Below are 17,337 nucleotides of genomic sequence, written 5' to 3' on the forward strand. Positions count from 1 at the left end.
TAAAAATGTATGTATATATTTTCTTGATCATTATGTATACATATATATGATATCTTGAAATTATTAATATTTTGAACCAAAGAATTTATTACTTCATATACAATTGATTTGGGTGACTATAGGATAAGATAAATCATATTTGTCCTTTACTCTACTTTAAATATTAGTCACACCTAATTTTCACTTAAACATGACTCTAGACTCAACCATATTTGGGTCTAATCATGATTATGGCAAATTAGATAAATGATTAGAGACAAATCATATTTAGAGTTGTTATCATTAACATTGTCTTTATATATGGTGTATAAAAAATAGAGTTTAAAATTTGTATACTGACAGTGTAAAGTTTTCTACACTGTCAGCACATCATCCACCGTTGATTTGTATTACTTTTGTTTGAAAGTCAATAATGATTAATAAATCAATGGTGGATAATTGACCGACAGTGTAAAAAATATTTACACTGTCAGTATATACATATTAAATCCTAAAAAATAACTATATTGTTAAGAACTAAAGGGTATTCCTTTAATTTGTGTAAAACAAAATACAATATTTCCCAGATTCTTGGATTGCCCATAGCACCTTAACTGCTTACTAAATTAAATCAAATATTTTAGAGATATTTGATGTATTTAGAGATCAAGCTTAGTAATTATATAAATGTAGTTGAAATCATATCTTAATTCAAAATCTTAAGGTTTTGTGATATATAAAATTTAATTAACAATGAAAGAGTTGGTTTCTCCATATAGTGTGAAAGAATACTCTTATAAACACTTAATAGCTACAAAATAAAAATTGAGTTGGATTTAGAAGCACGCACCAAATTACCTATATGATACTAGAACATGAAGGTATTAAAAATAATCCACATTCCTCTAGCTACGTTCAACTTTTTGCAAGCTTTTGTGATTTGGGCTTCGACCAAAAATTTCATTTTAAGAATAATTAAACAATTTCTATATGAGAAAAAGATGTATAGACTAACAATGCAAGAGTTTTTTTACACTATCACTGCATCATCCAATATTCATTTTCAATTATCATTGACTTTTCAGAAAAAGTAATCCAAATGAACGGTAGATGATGCACTGACTGTGTATATATCTTTACATTATCAGTGCATAGATTTAATACTCTTTCTAGATTGTCAAATGAAATGTTGAAATCCTCAAACATAAATATAACAAAGACATAGCAACCATAGTGTCACAGTTTCAACTTGTATACACAATTATTTTTTCCAAAAGAATATAATAAATAAGGACCCTGTTCAATTCAAAGTTTTTCACTCCTATACCATGCTTTCCACCACAGGAAGGACAATTCAACATTAACTCAATTTCATTGATGCAAATGATGCTGCAAGCTCCATAGCCTCATTCACATGTGATGCTTCTGTACCCTGAAAATGGAAGTGCATAAACATAATGAATTGATGCAAAGGATGTATGTAATATTGATATTTGATTAGTCCAAATAAGAGGCATATACAACCATATATGCTTGATATATTCTCAGATACTAATTGCTAAACTTTGAAGGTAGTTCTGTTTTTGTGTAACAAACTAGAGTCATGAGTCAAGTTACTAACCTGTCCAGTTGCAAGACCACCTTTTCCTTTGCCACATTTCCCTTTGAGAGGCCCCAAAGCATTACTTAGCCACTCTGACACGTCAAGCTTCTCGCCATCTCCTTTCTCGGGCACCCCAGCACAAACTACAGCCTTGTTTGTAGATTCATCAGTACTAAAAACCATTACAGATAACCCCTGTCATTCATGAGCCAATATCAGTATGTTCCGAGTTAGGACAAAATAATTCATGGACCAAATTCATGCACACAATGGTGATTAAATTTAAGCTGCAAAAGCATAATCTGGAATTCAAGACAGACTAAACCCATTTAAGACAGTGCTGGAGCACAAGAACTGTTACCTGTTGCTGCATGACTTTTGTAACAGCTTCACGAACTGCGGCTACATCAAGACCAACATCCACATGACATATACAAAAGGTTAACCCCTCTGAAGCTGCAAGTTCAGCCTTCTCAACCGCGATCCTTACAGCTTCACGTTTGTTCGCTTCAGCTAGCTGTTTTTGTGCTATTCTCACTTTAGCCTACAATAAATAGTGCAATGTTACAACATAGGACTCCATGCATGGGCATGGAGTAGGACAACAAAAACCAATAGTGGAACAGGGGAAAAAGCATAATGCCTACACAAATTTATTCTTCAGATATACTATATACCTGAAGTTTGGCAATCTTATCCTTGATGCCAGTTTTCTTGGCTGCAGAAATTGACAGTGTTTCCACGGTGCGGTTCAGATATGAAACTTTCTGTGACAAAATATAGGAAGTCACCCAATTGCAAATTTGGATGGGAAGGGGGGGAAAGGGAGCAAGAGACGGCCCAGTAAAAGAGGGTATGAACTAACTTCAGTCATTAGAGTTCCAACTCTATTAGGGAGCAAGAGAATATGTGTTGTACATTCATATACCAATCACAAACAAGTCCATATACCATTCATACGACGCATTCAGGTAAACAACTTAATTAAGTGCTTATTCAATATATCACTATGATTTTTAAAATAAGCTATAAAGAGATTAGCTTGTTTTTGTAATATAAAAAAGTTTATTTTCAAAAGGTTCTTCGATAAGCTTTTTTTTCAAATAAGCTAAAAAGTGCTTATGGAAAAGTCATAAGGTATTTTCGTGAGTTGTCATAAAAGCTAAAATAGGCATTCTATAAGCTCTTCCAGAAAACCTGTATTCTAACAGTGATATAACGAAACCAAGAAAACAATATCTTCCAAACACCACTATAATGAATAAGCTATAACAATATGCTCCATTAGGCCACTAAATTAAATCCATACTTGGAAATTATAAGTTCCATCAGTAGTTTGATACCTGCCTTGAATAATTACCAATTTTAATGCTTACTCTACCTACCACTACACTGGTTCCAATCCAGTAACTGCTTCAGTCAGGGGTCGATCGTCTCCAGTCACCAGATGTGAACCACGGCCAGCCCTTTCAGGGTTCAACCGATCGAACTGGTTATATACTAACCAGCATGGAAAAAATGCATCTAATGCTAAAAAAAATCTTAGACAAAAAGAACACACAACACCAACCTCTTCCAGCAAACTTCCTTCTAACTTATCTGCATCATCCACTTGCTTCTCAAACACATCTGCCGCTTTCTTTGCATCATAAGCACGATCAGCTGTGACAGCTGTTATTCTACGGATTCCTTTTGCAATTCCCTCTTCAGATAAAAGTGCAAAAGCTTTAGCTTCTCCTGTGTTTACAATATGGGTACCTATACCAAGTAAAAATATAAATCTCAGACAGAAACTCGGAAAGTAAGCTTCAAAGGAAACATATGCCACAATACTTACCACCACATAATTCTGCTGAAATAGATAGCCATTTTTCATTACCAGGATCGGCAATAAGATCCTCAACTTTTTGTCCGATTGACACAATTCTAACTGGATCAGGATAGACCTACATCAAAGCAAAATATTGAACATGATCCTGCATGAGACTAGAAAGGATGGTGAAATAACTCTACTCACTTCTCCAAAAACAGCTCGTAAACCATTGACACGCTTAGCTTCAGCGAGAGATGCCTCCTTTGCACTTACATCCAATTTAGCATTGATTTGCTCATTAACAATATCCTCAATTTTCTCCAAAGTTTTAGCATCAACAGGCTTGCCTATTCATTTCAACATTATAAATAATAACTCTTTAAATTCACTTAAATCTAACATTCCAACAGAACAACCCTTACCGTGAGAAAAATCAAATCTCAATTTTTCAGGAAGAACAATAGATCCTTTTTGGTCAATATGATCGCCAAGTTCTTTCTGTATTCATCATAGGAAATATTAACAATCACACACACCAATAAGTCAGGGGAATTATAGTATTCAATGATGTTAACAACATACCCTAAGAGCAAAGTTTAATATATGTGTGCAGGTATGGTTAGGGGCTATAAGTTTGCGCCTTTCGTAATCAACCTGCAAAAGAAAAATTGCAAATAAATGAGGAACAAAACATCAGAAGTAGTGAAAGTTAACAAATAAACAAAGAGGTATTTCAAGTAAAACGGGGAAGAGGTAAATAGAATTTGTAATCAAGAAGAAAACTATAGAAGCATAAAATTTTACCTGACATACAACTTTGTCGCCAACAGAGATGCCAGTTCCATTAGAACCAATGTGTAGAACGTAACCCCCATAAACTTGCACATTATGGACTTCAAACAAAGCATAAGGACCCTTAAGTGATCCAGTATCAAAAATCTATACGGTAAAAAAGGAATCTGTCACACTCATAACACAAACATACCAATGGCATGAATAGTTTTATCGTTAAACAAATGAGTGATAATCATAAATCTTAATTAAAGAAAATAAATATCCATGAAAACAAATATTTGCATCGCAGGGCTCGTTACCTGACCACCTTGTTCAGCATAGAAGCTTGAAGACTCCAGAACTATACCAATGTCCCCATTAGTATTAACAGAATCAACAAACTCAGAACCAGTATATATTGCTTTTACCACGCTTTCATGGTCCTAGACAAACAAATAGTAAAAAATTAAAACTAAGGGAGGAAGTAGTCAGTGATTTTAAAAGAATGTCAACTATCAAGTCAAACACAAATAAATCCTCATCTGATAACCTCAAATTAACAAGAGGCCAAATGAAGGGTTTAATTAAATCATGTACCACGAGAGTAGGTATTGTCTTCAATCGAACAAGGGTCTTGTGTCTCGAGAAAGAACATTACTGACAATTGGGAGATTCACCTCCACAACCAAAATTTAGTAGAAGGAGATAGACTAGGATCCGATGACATCAAGGTCATAACCTCTATCCTGGAAACGATTTCCTTAACTAATCTCAAACTTTATTTTATTTATCTGTTTTTAATGGTATCTTATTTTAAGACCAATTCAAAAGAATCTTATCTTATTTTAAGATCAGGGGATTTTATTAATATTTCTTTTGGTCTGTTAAACACTGCTCTTATTCCATTGTGTCCTTCAATTTTAAATAATAAAAAATCGAAAACTCACCTCCCAAACATATTTGAAGCTATCATCCGTCGGAGCAACATCCCTTCTGTTTAATGCTGCAGTGGCATCAGCATCCATAACAATGAGACCACCAGCTTGCTGAAAATAAGTTACAATTGAGGTCGGGAAGAGTGCAAGGTAAAACAATAAAATGGACATTAATAATAGTCATGGTTTTTTCTAATCCTATCGTTTAATTAGGTGTAAGGCCCCGCTAGATCCCCAAGATGACCAAAAGGTCAAAGGTTAAATTCATGGGAGCAACACTTGTTGGGAGGGGTAGCCACGAATCCCAAAAGGGATTAGTTGCTTACCCAAAGGATGAGTCCTTGGTAGTACCCAAAAAAAACCCAGCAGGTGCTTAGGCACAGAAAAGAGGCATTCAAGCAAATAGCATACCTTTGTTTGAGCATTTCTCGATCTCTCCCTTGCATCTTCCATGGCACTATTAAAACCTTCAACGTCAACAATCAACTGCGCTTCTTCTGCCATCAGCTGATAAGTGGGAAATTTGAGGGGAGTAAAAAAACAGAATGCATAACAGAAAAACAAATCTATAAACCACTCCGGCGAGGCAACCCACCTACCTGGGTAAGATCTAATGGGAACCCATATGTATCCCACAAGAGAAATGCTTCCTATAATCAACAGATAACTGTGAGAACTAGTCCACTGGCATTATATTATAATAAACTGATGAGAAAAATCATTTAAATAATACATTTGCAAGAAGGCTCATTTATAGAAAACAAAATAATCAACCCTCCGGTAACCTCATGCAGAACCAAGAATTTGCTTCACCTGCTATTTTGTGACCGATGTGATGAAATATTTGCAATCAACAGTTTTAGTTAAAATAAAACATTAAAAGTTGGAAATAAACTAATGATTTTCAGACCAGCATACGGGAAACTCACAATGCCACAATCCCTGGCAGCAGAGGAAGAAACTTGCTAAAAATACCACCATTATTTACAACAATGAGAGAATGTTCAGATTCTACAATTTTGTTACCGATAACATATTTTCAACCTTGACCTCCCAAATAACTGTGCTTTCCTTTTTAAAAAGGAAATACCATGAATAATGAATTTGTTAATACTGATCATGTAAGAATTGAGAAGTTACAAACATCGAGTCATCAACATCTAGCCAGGGGAGTATTTTAAATCTTGTAATGAAGAAAATTTAATTTCAACAACTTTTTGGTAGAAAATTTAAAACATACCAAGCAAATAGCAGAGCGAGTAAATTTTTCAGAAAATTCATTGTTCTTATAAACATTAAACATTGCCGGTGTACAGTTTTTACAATAACTCATTTTGAGAACAACATGTAGGTATAGTGATAAAAACAAGAAAATATGAACATGAGTAACCCAATGAAAAGAACAGATTTTACTTGCCTCTCCGCTCAGTGTCTTTCTCTTAGCATCTTCAGCAGCTGTCTTAAATTTCTTAAATTTATCAATCCCCTGAAGAAGAAAAAGTCAACATTCTTTTATTCTTCTCAATCAATGACAAATCATCAACTTCACAAGAAACAAAACTAATCTGAGGGAAGGCAGTCGAGCAAACTGGTAAGTGATAACCCTTAAAGAAGCCTACATACATATGACTATCCACACCTTAAGTAAGGTTATCCCGAAACTTTCTTCCTCCTCTGCAATCACTTCCACAATGTGTTCTTCTCGATCTTTTAGCTCAGGGAAAACATCACACATGACACGCACCACAACACTTACAAGCCTGGACTCAGCAAAATTGTGGACATAATATGCATCAAGATATCTTGAAATTTTTACACCAACCTGGAATCACTTATCAGATGGCTTGTAATAATGTAAGTTTTTTAAAACAAATACAATAAATTTGAAATAGAAGTTGGGTAGAAGTTTTATGTGTCCATGTGACCGTGGGAGAAAAAACCTTAGATCCAAAATCAGATAAAGGTGGTTAACTATTATACATACCCATTGAAAAAGCCCTCCTTAGCTTTTAACACTTCGCGTCCATAACGAACAGCTCGACGCAGTATGCGCCTCAGAACATACTCACGGCCCTCATTACCTTAAAATAGCAAAAATAAGGAAAAAGTTTGTCTTCTGTCATACAAATATCACAAAAGGTTGAAATCCCAATTTTAGAATTTTACAAGATGTTCAGGAAAAATTGATATACAGCTTATATTACAGAAAAAGGTAAACTCTAAAGGTATCTTTGGGACGAAGATTTTGAAGGGAAAAGAAGGAAAGGGTGATAAGGCAATTACTAAGCCACTTATTAAAAACGTGTATAAAAGGGGAAAGAGGAGAGTTTGGATAGAATAACCAACTTTCCCTTTCTACCCTTGGGTAGTTAGAATCAGTTAGATAACTAACTGCTATAAATAGCAGAGTTAGTTAGGGAGAGGGTAGTTTTTTAGTGTTGAACTCAACTGATTCAGAAATCAGTGAGGTACACAGGGATCAAGGGATCCTTGAGGGAACAAATCTTGTAATCCAATCTTCTATTCTAGTCTCAATTCAATAAAGATACTTAGAACCCTATCAGAATCAATTTGATTCTGAGTTAGGGGCTTTTCTCTTAATCTTTCTTTCCTAAATTCTTAGTTTATAGATACCAGTGTCTATCACTGGTATCAGAGCACCATTCTGGTGCCTGTGGGAGGAAATCACGCTGCTGTGGGGAGAATTTTATCGCATGGTCTCTACAAGAAGCATGGCTAAAGAAAACAAAGGTGGAGGGCAAGAAAAGGAGGAGTTACGAATGAGGATGGAGCTGAGTGAGGCTCGAATTGCAAAAACTGAAGAATTGTTGGCTGCTATAGCCATCAAATTAGGAGTTAGCCCCAGTGAGAAAACAGATGAAGGGGGCAGTGAAAATGAGGAGGTGGATAGCCATAAGTGGGAGCAACATCAAGAAAGGTGGAGGAAATTGGAGATTCCCATTTTCTCTGGGGATGATGCGTATGGCTGGGTGCAGAAATTAGAGAGATATTTTTCTCTAAGATCCATTTCTGAAAAGGAGAGGATGAAGGCTACATTAGTTGCTTTAGAAGGAAGGGCTCTGAGTTGGTATCAATGGTGGGAGGGTTGTAATCCAAGACCTTCTTGGGAAGGGTTTAAATTGGCAGTGGTTAGAAGGTTCCAACCTTCTATGGCTCAGAACCCCTTTAAGCTACTTCTGTCCTTGAAACAGGAGGGGGGGTAGAGGCTTATGTGGAGGACTTTGAGAAGTATGCAGGGGCCTTGAGGGGGCTCCACCAAGATTTTGTTAGGGGAGTTTTCCTAAATGGTCTTAAGGAAGAACTCAGGGCAGAGGTCAGGCTGTATGAATTGAAGACCTTGCCAGAATTAATGCAGAAAGCTATTTTGATTGAACAGAAGACCTTCTTGGAGTCTACCAAGGACTGCTGGATCCATTAGGACTAATTCTTACAGTAAGGTGGTTACTGTGGAACCTAATTCTTCACATACTAGCAGGAGAGATGCTTCTTCTGTTGGAAGTGTGGCTGCACCTTCCAGGGGATATCCAGAGGCTAGCAATTCTAAGTCTCTAGGGGAATTCAAGAGATTGTCTAATGTTGAGATGAAGGAGAAAAGGGAGAAGGGCCTCTGTTTTAGATGTGATGAGCCTTTTTCGAGGGAGCATAGGTGTAAGTTCAAGCAGTTCAACATGTTATTAATGGCTGATGAGGAGGATGCAGAAGGAGAAGGAGAGGTGGAGGCAGAGGAGGAGGTACCCTCTGATTCTTTACAGCTCTCTTTATACTCTATGAAGGGTCTCACTACTGCTAAATCTTGGAAGATCAAGGGGAATTTATGTGGTACTCCAGTAGTGGTCATGATTGATTGTGGAGCATCTCACAACTTTATTTCAAAGGAGCTGGTGGATCAGTTGCAATTGGAGAGGGAAGATACTAAAGCCTACCTAGTGGAAGTTGGTGATGGGCATCAGATATCTTGCAGGGGAAGGTGTTCTCAATTATTGTTATGCTTACCCCAAATTGAGGTAACTCAGGATTTCTACCTTTTTGCTTTGAAGGGAGTAGATGTAGTGCTGGGACTGGAGTGGTTGGCTAGTTTGGGGGAGGTGAGGGCAGATTTTGGTAGGATGAGTTTGACCTTGAAGAAGGGTGATTCAGTTGTTAGCATTGTGGGAGACCCTGCCCTAACCAAAACAGAATTGTCTTTAGGGGCATTCATGCAAGTGCTACTCAAGGAAGGAGAAGGGATATTGCTGCAATATGGTGATTCTAGAAGAGAGGTTGATAAAGGAAAGGTTCCTCTGGAATTAACAGAGGTCTTGCACAAATATGGTGAGGTTTTTCAAGAATTGCAGGGACTTCCCCCTGCTAGGCAGTGTGATCATGCTATACACTTGAAGGAGGGTGCTGATATACCTAACCTCAGACCCTATAGATGCCCTTACTACCAGAAATCTGAGATTGAGAGATTGGTGGCTGAGATGTTGGAAGCTGGAATCATCAGGCCTAGTATAAGCCCTTATTCCAGTCCAATTATCTTGGTGAAAAAGAAGGATGGTGGGTGGAGATTTTGTGTGGATTACAGGGCTCTAAACCGAATTACCATCCCCAATAAATTCCCTATACCCCTCATTGAAGAATTGTTGGATGAATTAGGGGAGGCTAGGGTATTTTCTAAGCTAGATTTGAAATCAGGCTATCACCAGATCAAGATGAAAACAGAGGATATCAAAAAAACTGCTTTTAGGACCCATGAGGGTCATTATGAGTTCATGGTCATGTCATTTGGGTTGACTAATGCACCCTCAACTTTCCAATCCCTTATGAATGATGTCTTGAAGCCATACCTTAGGAAATTCACTCTGGTTTTTTTTATGACATCCTTATATACAGCCCTGATTTGGAGGCTCATGTTCATCACCTAGAGGTAATTCTATCTGTTTTGGGATCTAATAGCCTTAAGGCTAATTTGAAGAAGTGCAGTTTTGGGCAGAGGAGTATTGAGTATTTGGGCCACATCATTTCTGAGGGAGGGGTGGCTGCTGATACCTCTAAAATAGATGCTGTGAAGACTTGGCCTCAACCAATTAATCTCAAGGGATTGAGAGGATTCTTAGGTCTCACTGGGTGCTACAGAAGGTTTGTTCAGAACTATGGCAAGCTAGCCAAGCCTCTCACTGATCTTCTTAAAAAAGATTCTTTTCTATGGACTCAAGACACAACTTCTGCTTTTGAAAATTTAAAGACTGCTTTGATAAAGGTTCCCTTGTTGGTTGTACCTAATTTCAGTAAGCAGTTTATAATAGAAACTGATGCTTCTAGTATAGGTCTAGGGGCTGTCCTAATGCAAGAGGGAAGACCTCTAGCTTTTTAAAAATTTAAAAACTACTTTGATAAAGGTTCCCTTGTTAGCTGTACCTAATTTCAGTAAGCAGTTTATAATAGAAACTGATGCTTCTAGTATGGGTCTAGGGGCTGTCCTAATGCAAGAGGGAAGACCTCTAGCTTTTTGGAGCAAAGGGTTATCTGTGAAGGCTCAACAGAAGTCAGTATATGAGAGGGAGCTCATGGCCCTAGTTCAAGCTATTCAGAAGTGGAGGCACTACCTGCTAGGGAGGCATTTCATTATCAGGACTGACCAAAGGAACTTGAAATTCTTGTCTGAGCAGAAATTATTTACTGATGAACAGTTCAAATGGACTATTAAATTGGTAGGGTTGGATTTTGAGATTCAGTATAAACCAGGAAGTGAAAATTTTGTTGCTGATGCTTTATCTAGAAGGCTTATGTATTCTGCTATTTCTATAATCAATCATGATGAGGTGGAAGCTTGGGTTAAAGAGGTTAAGAGGGATCCAAAATGGAGAAAACTGATGCAGGATCTACTTATTTCTCCTACTGCTCATCCAGGTTTTGAGATTAAGAAGGGTATGTTGTACTACAAAGACAGGCTGGTAATATCTCAGGCTTCCAATAGGGTTCCCTTGATCATCTCTGAGGGTCATGAAACTCCTTCTGGTGGGCATTCTGGCTATTTCAGAACTTATAAAAGGATTTCTAGTTTCCTGTTTTGGGAGGGTATGAGGAAGGATATCAAAGAATTTGTGCAGAATTGTGACACATGCCAGAGGAATAAATACTCCACTTTATCCCCTGCTGGGTTGCTTCAACCTTTACCTATTCCTCAGCAAGTATGGATGGACATTTCTATGGATTTCATTGGAGGACTCCCAAGGGTGAAAGGTAAGGATACTATCTATGTGGTGGTGGATAGATTAACTAAATATGCTCATTTTTTTGCCTTAGGTCATCCATATTCAGCAAAGGAGGTCTCAACCTTGTTTGTAAAGGAGGTGGTTAAGTTGCATGGGTTCCCTAATACTATTGTCTCAGATAGGGATCCCCTTTTCCTAAGTCAATTTTGGAAGGAGCTCTTTAAAATGTCAGGGACTCAACTGAAGTTAAGCACATCCTACCACCCTCAAACTGATGGCCAAACTGAGGTGACTAACAGGTGCTTGGAGACCTATTTGAGGTGTTTTGCAGGGCCTAAACCTAGGCAGTGGGTGGACTGGTTACATTGGGCTGAGTTTTGGTTCAACTCCAGCTACAACAGTTCTGCTGGCATGACTCCATTTAGGGCCTTATATGGAAGGGAACCTCCTACATTGTTGAAAGCTGGCACAATTCCTTCAAAGGTAGAGGAGGTCAATCTGTTGTATGCAGAAAGGGATGGCATTTTGGCAGAATTAAAGAATAACTTGGCAAGGGCTCAGAATTTGATGAAACAGTATGCTGATAAACACAGAAGGTTGGTAGAATTTGAAGTGGGAGATTGGGTTTTTCTCAAACTACAGCCTTACAAAATGAAGTCTCTAGCTGCAAGGCCTTATGCTAAGTTAGCCCCAAGATATTATGGACCTTATAAGGTGATTAGAAGACTGGGATCTGTGGCTTATCAACTAGAGTTACCTCTGCACTCAAAAATCCATCCAATATTTCATGTGTCCTTGCTGAAAAAGGCTCTGAAGCCTGACCAACACCCTCAACCTCTTCCCCCTATGCTAAATGAAGAATTTGAACTACAAGTAGAACCAGAAGGGATACTAGACAGAAGAGAAGATGAGTGGGGAAATGAAGAAGTATTGATCAAATGGCAAGGCCTACTTGATCATGAATGTTCTTGGGAAATGGCAACAACTTTATAAGACAAATTTCCTAGTTTCCAACTTGAGGACAAGTTAGAATGTTTAGGGGGGAGTATTGATAAGGCCAATACTAAGCCACTTATTAAAAACGTGTATAAAAGGGGAAAGAGGAGAGTTTGGATAGAATAACCAACTTTCCCTTCCTACCCTTGGGTAGTTAGAATCAGTTAGGTAACTAACTGCTATAAATAGCAGAGTTAGTTAGGGAGAAGTTAGCTTTTGTTTTATTCTAGTCTCAATTCAATAAAGATACTTAGAACCCTATCAGAATCAATTTGATTCTGAGTTAGGGGCTTTTCTCTTAATCTTTCTTTCCTAAATTCTTAGTCTATAGATACCAGTGTCTATCAAAGGGTATATCTTTAGTTTCAAATAATTATCCTTCTGTTTAAGAATTTTTTACAATAAAAGGAATGATATGATAGATTATAATGAAATCTACATTGTCATTGCTTATTTATTTTCATAAACATTGTAAATATCATTTTGAAGAATAGACCATCCTCAAGACATGGAGAAAAGGTCACAACTTTTAACCTTTAAACATTCATGGAAAAAACATCAGTGAAGATGTTAGATCCACGATATCCTACCAGGACGAGACCCATCAGCAATAGCAAATGACAGGGTTCTGATGTGATCGGCAATGACCCTGTATGCCATGTCAACTTTATCTTCATCCTCTTGTCCAACTTTCCCAGAATAAGGCCTAGCACCAGTTGCCTGCAAGCAAGGTATAGAAAAAATTATATATCAATAGAATCATGTAGCACTTCACAGTCACCGATGTTAAATAATCAAAATGATCATGGTTGTTAAACACTAGTGTTAACTCGTACTCATTAAGGAAGTGGTATCAAGTCAACTCACATGAAAACTCATACCTGCAGGAACTCGAGTGAATTCGTGAGTCCACCACCGAGTTTACAAATTCAATCACCCACTCAAAACATTCTTTTAACACCGGAAATGATGTTGTCTAATGACCAGGACACCTAAAATTATGACACTTCACGACTAATCATAAAAAAACAAACCTTTCAACATGTATGAACTTAGGGCTGCTTCAGCCATCCCTCTCACCTTTGCTAGTATCTTCTCTCGGTATTGGTCTCTACTTGGTCATCCCCTATATGATGCCTTATCTCCCAGGCTCATCTTTGTTAATGTATTATAGTATCATGAGATATGTTAATGTATTGACAATATATTATCGGCTATATAGGTTATGTTGATGTATACAACAATAATGAAGCCTTAGTCCCACTAGATAGAGTTAGCTACATGGATCGAACAATGCCATAATACTCTATCGTATATCATGTTTATCGACGAAGCATTGATCTCTAAATATTTCCTAATTGTTTCGCTTGTGGTTTATAATTCAAATATAGCACAATTCAGGACTACATGTTATTACTTTCCAAAAAAATACAGGAAATATACTGAAGCTTTAATGCCTTTATCAACATACCAGCTGAATAGCATCAAAGATAGGCAAGAAGACATCGGTGTCATAATTGCTCATTTTGTTCTGAAGTATAGAGGTCAATCTTTCAAAACCCATCCCAGTATCAACATGCTTAGCAGGTAGAGGTTTAAGAGAGCCATCGGCTTCCCTATTGAACTGTTGAGTCAAACAAACAAACAATGTGTGAAAAAGTAAACAACAATGATAAAATCCAAAAAGCTATTCATCAAAGAGCATATCAGATGCAAATTTCATGGGGGTTAAGAGTTTGCATGCCGGGGTGAGCTCTTATGCCAGTATACCAAGTACATGAATAGGAACCAGAAAAAAAGGGCAGTAAGGAACTTTGTAAATTAATATACCTGAATAAAGACAAGGTTCCATATCTCAATGCAAGTAGGGTCGTCATTATTAACCAAAGATGCTGCGTCACGGTTACCTATTCTGTCAAAATGTATTTCAGTGCAAGGACCACAAGGACCAGTATCACCCATCTCCCAAAAATTGTCCTAACCAAGATACAAACCTAGTTAGATATGAAGATCTAGATACAATTTACTGTAGACATTAATAGGTTTTTGCATGTATTATGAATCTCGTTTAAAAACAATACCATTTGCTTCTTTACAGAGATTTTACAAAAGTGAGATGGTTCCAGCATTCAACACGAGATAATGAGCATGTTGAATAGTAGTAAATGGTGAGTAAAATTTCAGTTAATAACCATTAATAACTATCCGCAAAATATTCCCACAGTACACTATAAATATGGCATAGGATTGCAGAAATAAAAAGCTAATGTTGCTTGGCTTCTATGCCTTCATTATATGGTAATATGGCTTCTATGCCTTCTATTAAAAATGTAAAGTAATTTATTATTAGATAATTACTTAATTAGAACAGCAAAAGGCTGTATGTTTAAATAGCGTTCATCAAAGGTAAAACTATAATAGCGTCCATTTTTAAAACTATAAATCACAAAGTAACTTATCAAAATAAATACTATAATATTTAATATATTTTCCAAGTCTTACCAAATTATTTAACTCTACATTTTGAATAGAAAACCATACCTTACAGCCAAAAGGAAGCACACGTTCAGGAGGTAAAAAGGCAAGCCAAATATCTCTAGCCTCGGTATCAGGGGCAAGACCAGAACTTTCATCACCGCCAAAATATGTTGCATAAATGCGGTCTGATGGTAATTTATAAATCTGCAGCCAAATAAAAATAATTGGACAATGCAATCTTGCAAGATATGTAGTCCTGCACTATACAAAATGAGGAATTGAAAAGGCATCAGTATCTCCATTTGGAGATATTGGACAACACCCTACAGACAAGGTAAACACCCAAGAAAGAATAACAAGGACTTGAACTGAAGCTGGCCTGTTCAAATTTAAATTCAAAATCCTAGTTAAATTTTGCTTAGGATGAGCTTTATTAAGTTATCCACAAATAGTAAGTGAACATAACGTCCAACTTGAATTGGCAATGCCAAGATTGATATTGATGATTGAACACTAACAAACACCCACATAGTATTGTAGTCATAAAACATCATTCTCTCTCAGACAAATCCAATGAAGTAGTGGTAGATTTGGGCCAGCATATGGAGAGGAAGTGGTGGTAAAATAGTGACAACAGTGGTAGTCTTGCTGAAAGAGATGGTGAAGTGTTATTTAAGTCGCACAAAAGCCCAGTAACAAAGGAGAACAAACCTATATAGTTCATTATACAGTCAAGTTAATGGCTAGCTTACGGCAAGTTGCTACTACTTAGATATCATAGTGTAGGGTAAAGGGCTTTTATTTTGATCTATACCACAAAGGACTAGTTATTAATAAAGCAAGATAAGAAACTTCAATTACAAGCATACCCTGGTTAGAAGTTCCCATGCCCAGCTAATGGCTTCTTTTTTGAAGTAATCCCCAAATGACCAATTTCCCAGCATCTCAAAGAAGGTGTGGTGGTATGTATCTTTTCCAACGTCATCAAGATCATTGTGCTTACCACCTGCTCGAATGCACTTTTGGGTATTGCAAGCGCGAGTGAGTTTGCTCAATTCAGTATTAGGATCCGCAGTTCCCAAAAAGATTGGCTTGAATTGGTTCATGCCTGTTCAATCACAACGAACCAAACAGATTAACATAGTTTATCTTTTACACAGTATTCAGTTTCACTTCGAATAAAAAACAAGACTTTAGGAAAATAATTCAATTTCCAAATTAAGAAACTTCATTACACTAAAAAATCAATGTTTACCATACTAAAAGACCCATATATTCAGTCTTTAAAAGGAATGATTCTAGAAAAGGTGGTTTCACCAAAATTGGTTTTTTGAGAATCCGCCAAATAACGCTTCTCAAAAAGACTGAAATTCACCTTTCTTGCAGCTTAAGCTTCTTTTTTATAAAAGCCAATGTTTTTTTGTTTCTATTATTGTAAAAACAATAACTTTTTTGTGGAAAAAAGCTTAAAGAATCCATCCAATTATCCAATTTGAAAGTGATAAAAACAATAACAAAATCAGAGAGCATAAATTTAAAGAAGATAGTATTTGAATTGAACTCACCAGCGTTAGCGAAGAGAAGGGTTGGGTCATTATAAGGAACAACAGGACTAGAATTGTAAAAAGTATGTTCCTTTAATTTGAAGAATCTGATGAATGTTTCTCTCACGCGCTTAGCCGTCCACTGATTAGAACCAGACATGGCGATGGATGAGATAATAGATCTTCTTCTGACACAGAACAACAAAAGAAAAGTGTTACTTGTTCTTATTGGTAATGTAACGCTACTTTTCTTACTATATATATATAACTAATTCTGTATCAAATCAAATCTTAACTCATTTATTGCACCCTTATTAGTCAACTCTTATTGCTTATTATTATATAAATTACAAATTAGACATACTTATGTATTTATTATGAGAAAATATATATATATTGATATTGTAAAATATTTTTATATTTTATATAATTTATGATTCCTATTTTATTATTAATTCTTAAGTAAAAGTAATACAAATAAATGGTGATCAAATATTGACTGTATAAATCTTTATAGCATTATTGCATAAATATTACACCTATTTATTATTTGTTGATGTTAAGTATAATAATTATTATGTTCATATTAGTAAGGAGATTTAAATTTATTTTTGGAGCTTGACCATCATTATTATTATAGTATTCATAGTATGTATTAGGTTTGAGCATAACTTGGTTTTACTCGCTTATCTAATTTGATTCAATTATGATTGGATCTAAATAGGGTTAGGTATAGGTTTAGATTTAAAAATTAGATCTATATAATATTTAGGGTCAGTTAGATGACAAACATGATTCGGTCGAGACTCGTCTTATGGTTACTAAGTTATCATGTTTGTATGTGTTTTTATTCAATTACATACATAGTACTAGCACCTTTTCTATTGAAAGTGTCATTATTCTCTATTTTTATCATATATATATATATATACATACGCACATTAGTGAATAACACTGAGAAGATTTTATCAAAAGACACATGCATTATATTTAATCGGGA

The 17,337-nt window shown here is 36.2% G+C and overlaps 1 protein-coding gene across 1 annotated transcript; it reads right to left on the minus strand.

The window, feature by feature from the left end:
• Window positions 1,191-16,553, minus strand: LOC109353186 (alanine--tRNA ligase-like). The gene is made up of 23 exons (XM_019595399.1): window positions 16,359-16,553; window positions 15,663-15,901; window positions 14,857-14,997; window positions 14,146-14,292; window positions 13,787-13,939; window positions 12,906-13,035; window positions 7,089-7,185; window positions 6,744-6,864; window positions 6,522-6,590; window positions 5,704-5,754; window positions 5,516-5,611; window positions 5,117-5,215; window positions 4,490-4,612; window positions 4,200-4,334; window positions 3,978-4,049; window positions 3,818-3,893; window positions 3,600-3,742; window positions 3,420-3,528; window positions 3,153-3,340; window positions 2,260-2,349; window positions 1,944-2,126; window positions 1,601-1,777; window positions 1,191-1,411 (listed from the first exon to the last, which is right to left on the minus strand). Exons 1-23 carry the CDS (start codon window positions 16,495-16,497, stop codon window positions 1,340-1,342), a joined length of 2,850 nt encoding a protein of 949 aa, XP_019450944.1. The 5' UTR covers window positions 16,498-16,553; the 3' UTR covers window positions 1,191-1,339.

The sequence above is a fragment of the Lupinus angustifolius genome, chromosome LG07, assembly GCF_001865875.1.
Source record: "Lupinus angustifolius cultivar Tanjil chromosome LG07, LupAngTanjil_v1.0, whole genome shotgun sequence".
Classification (NCBI taxonomy): Eukaryota; Viridiplantae; Streptophyta; class Magnoliopsida; order Fabales; family Fabaceae; genus Lupinus; species Lupinus angustifolius.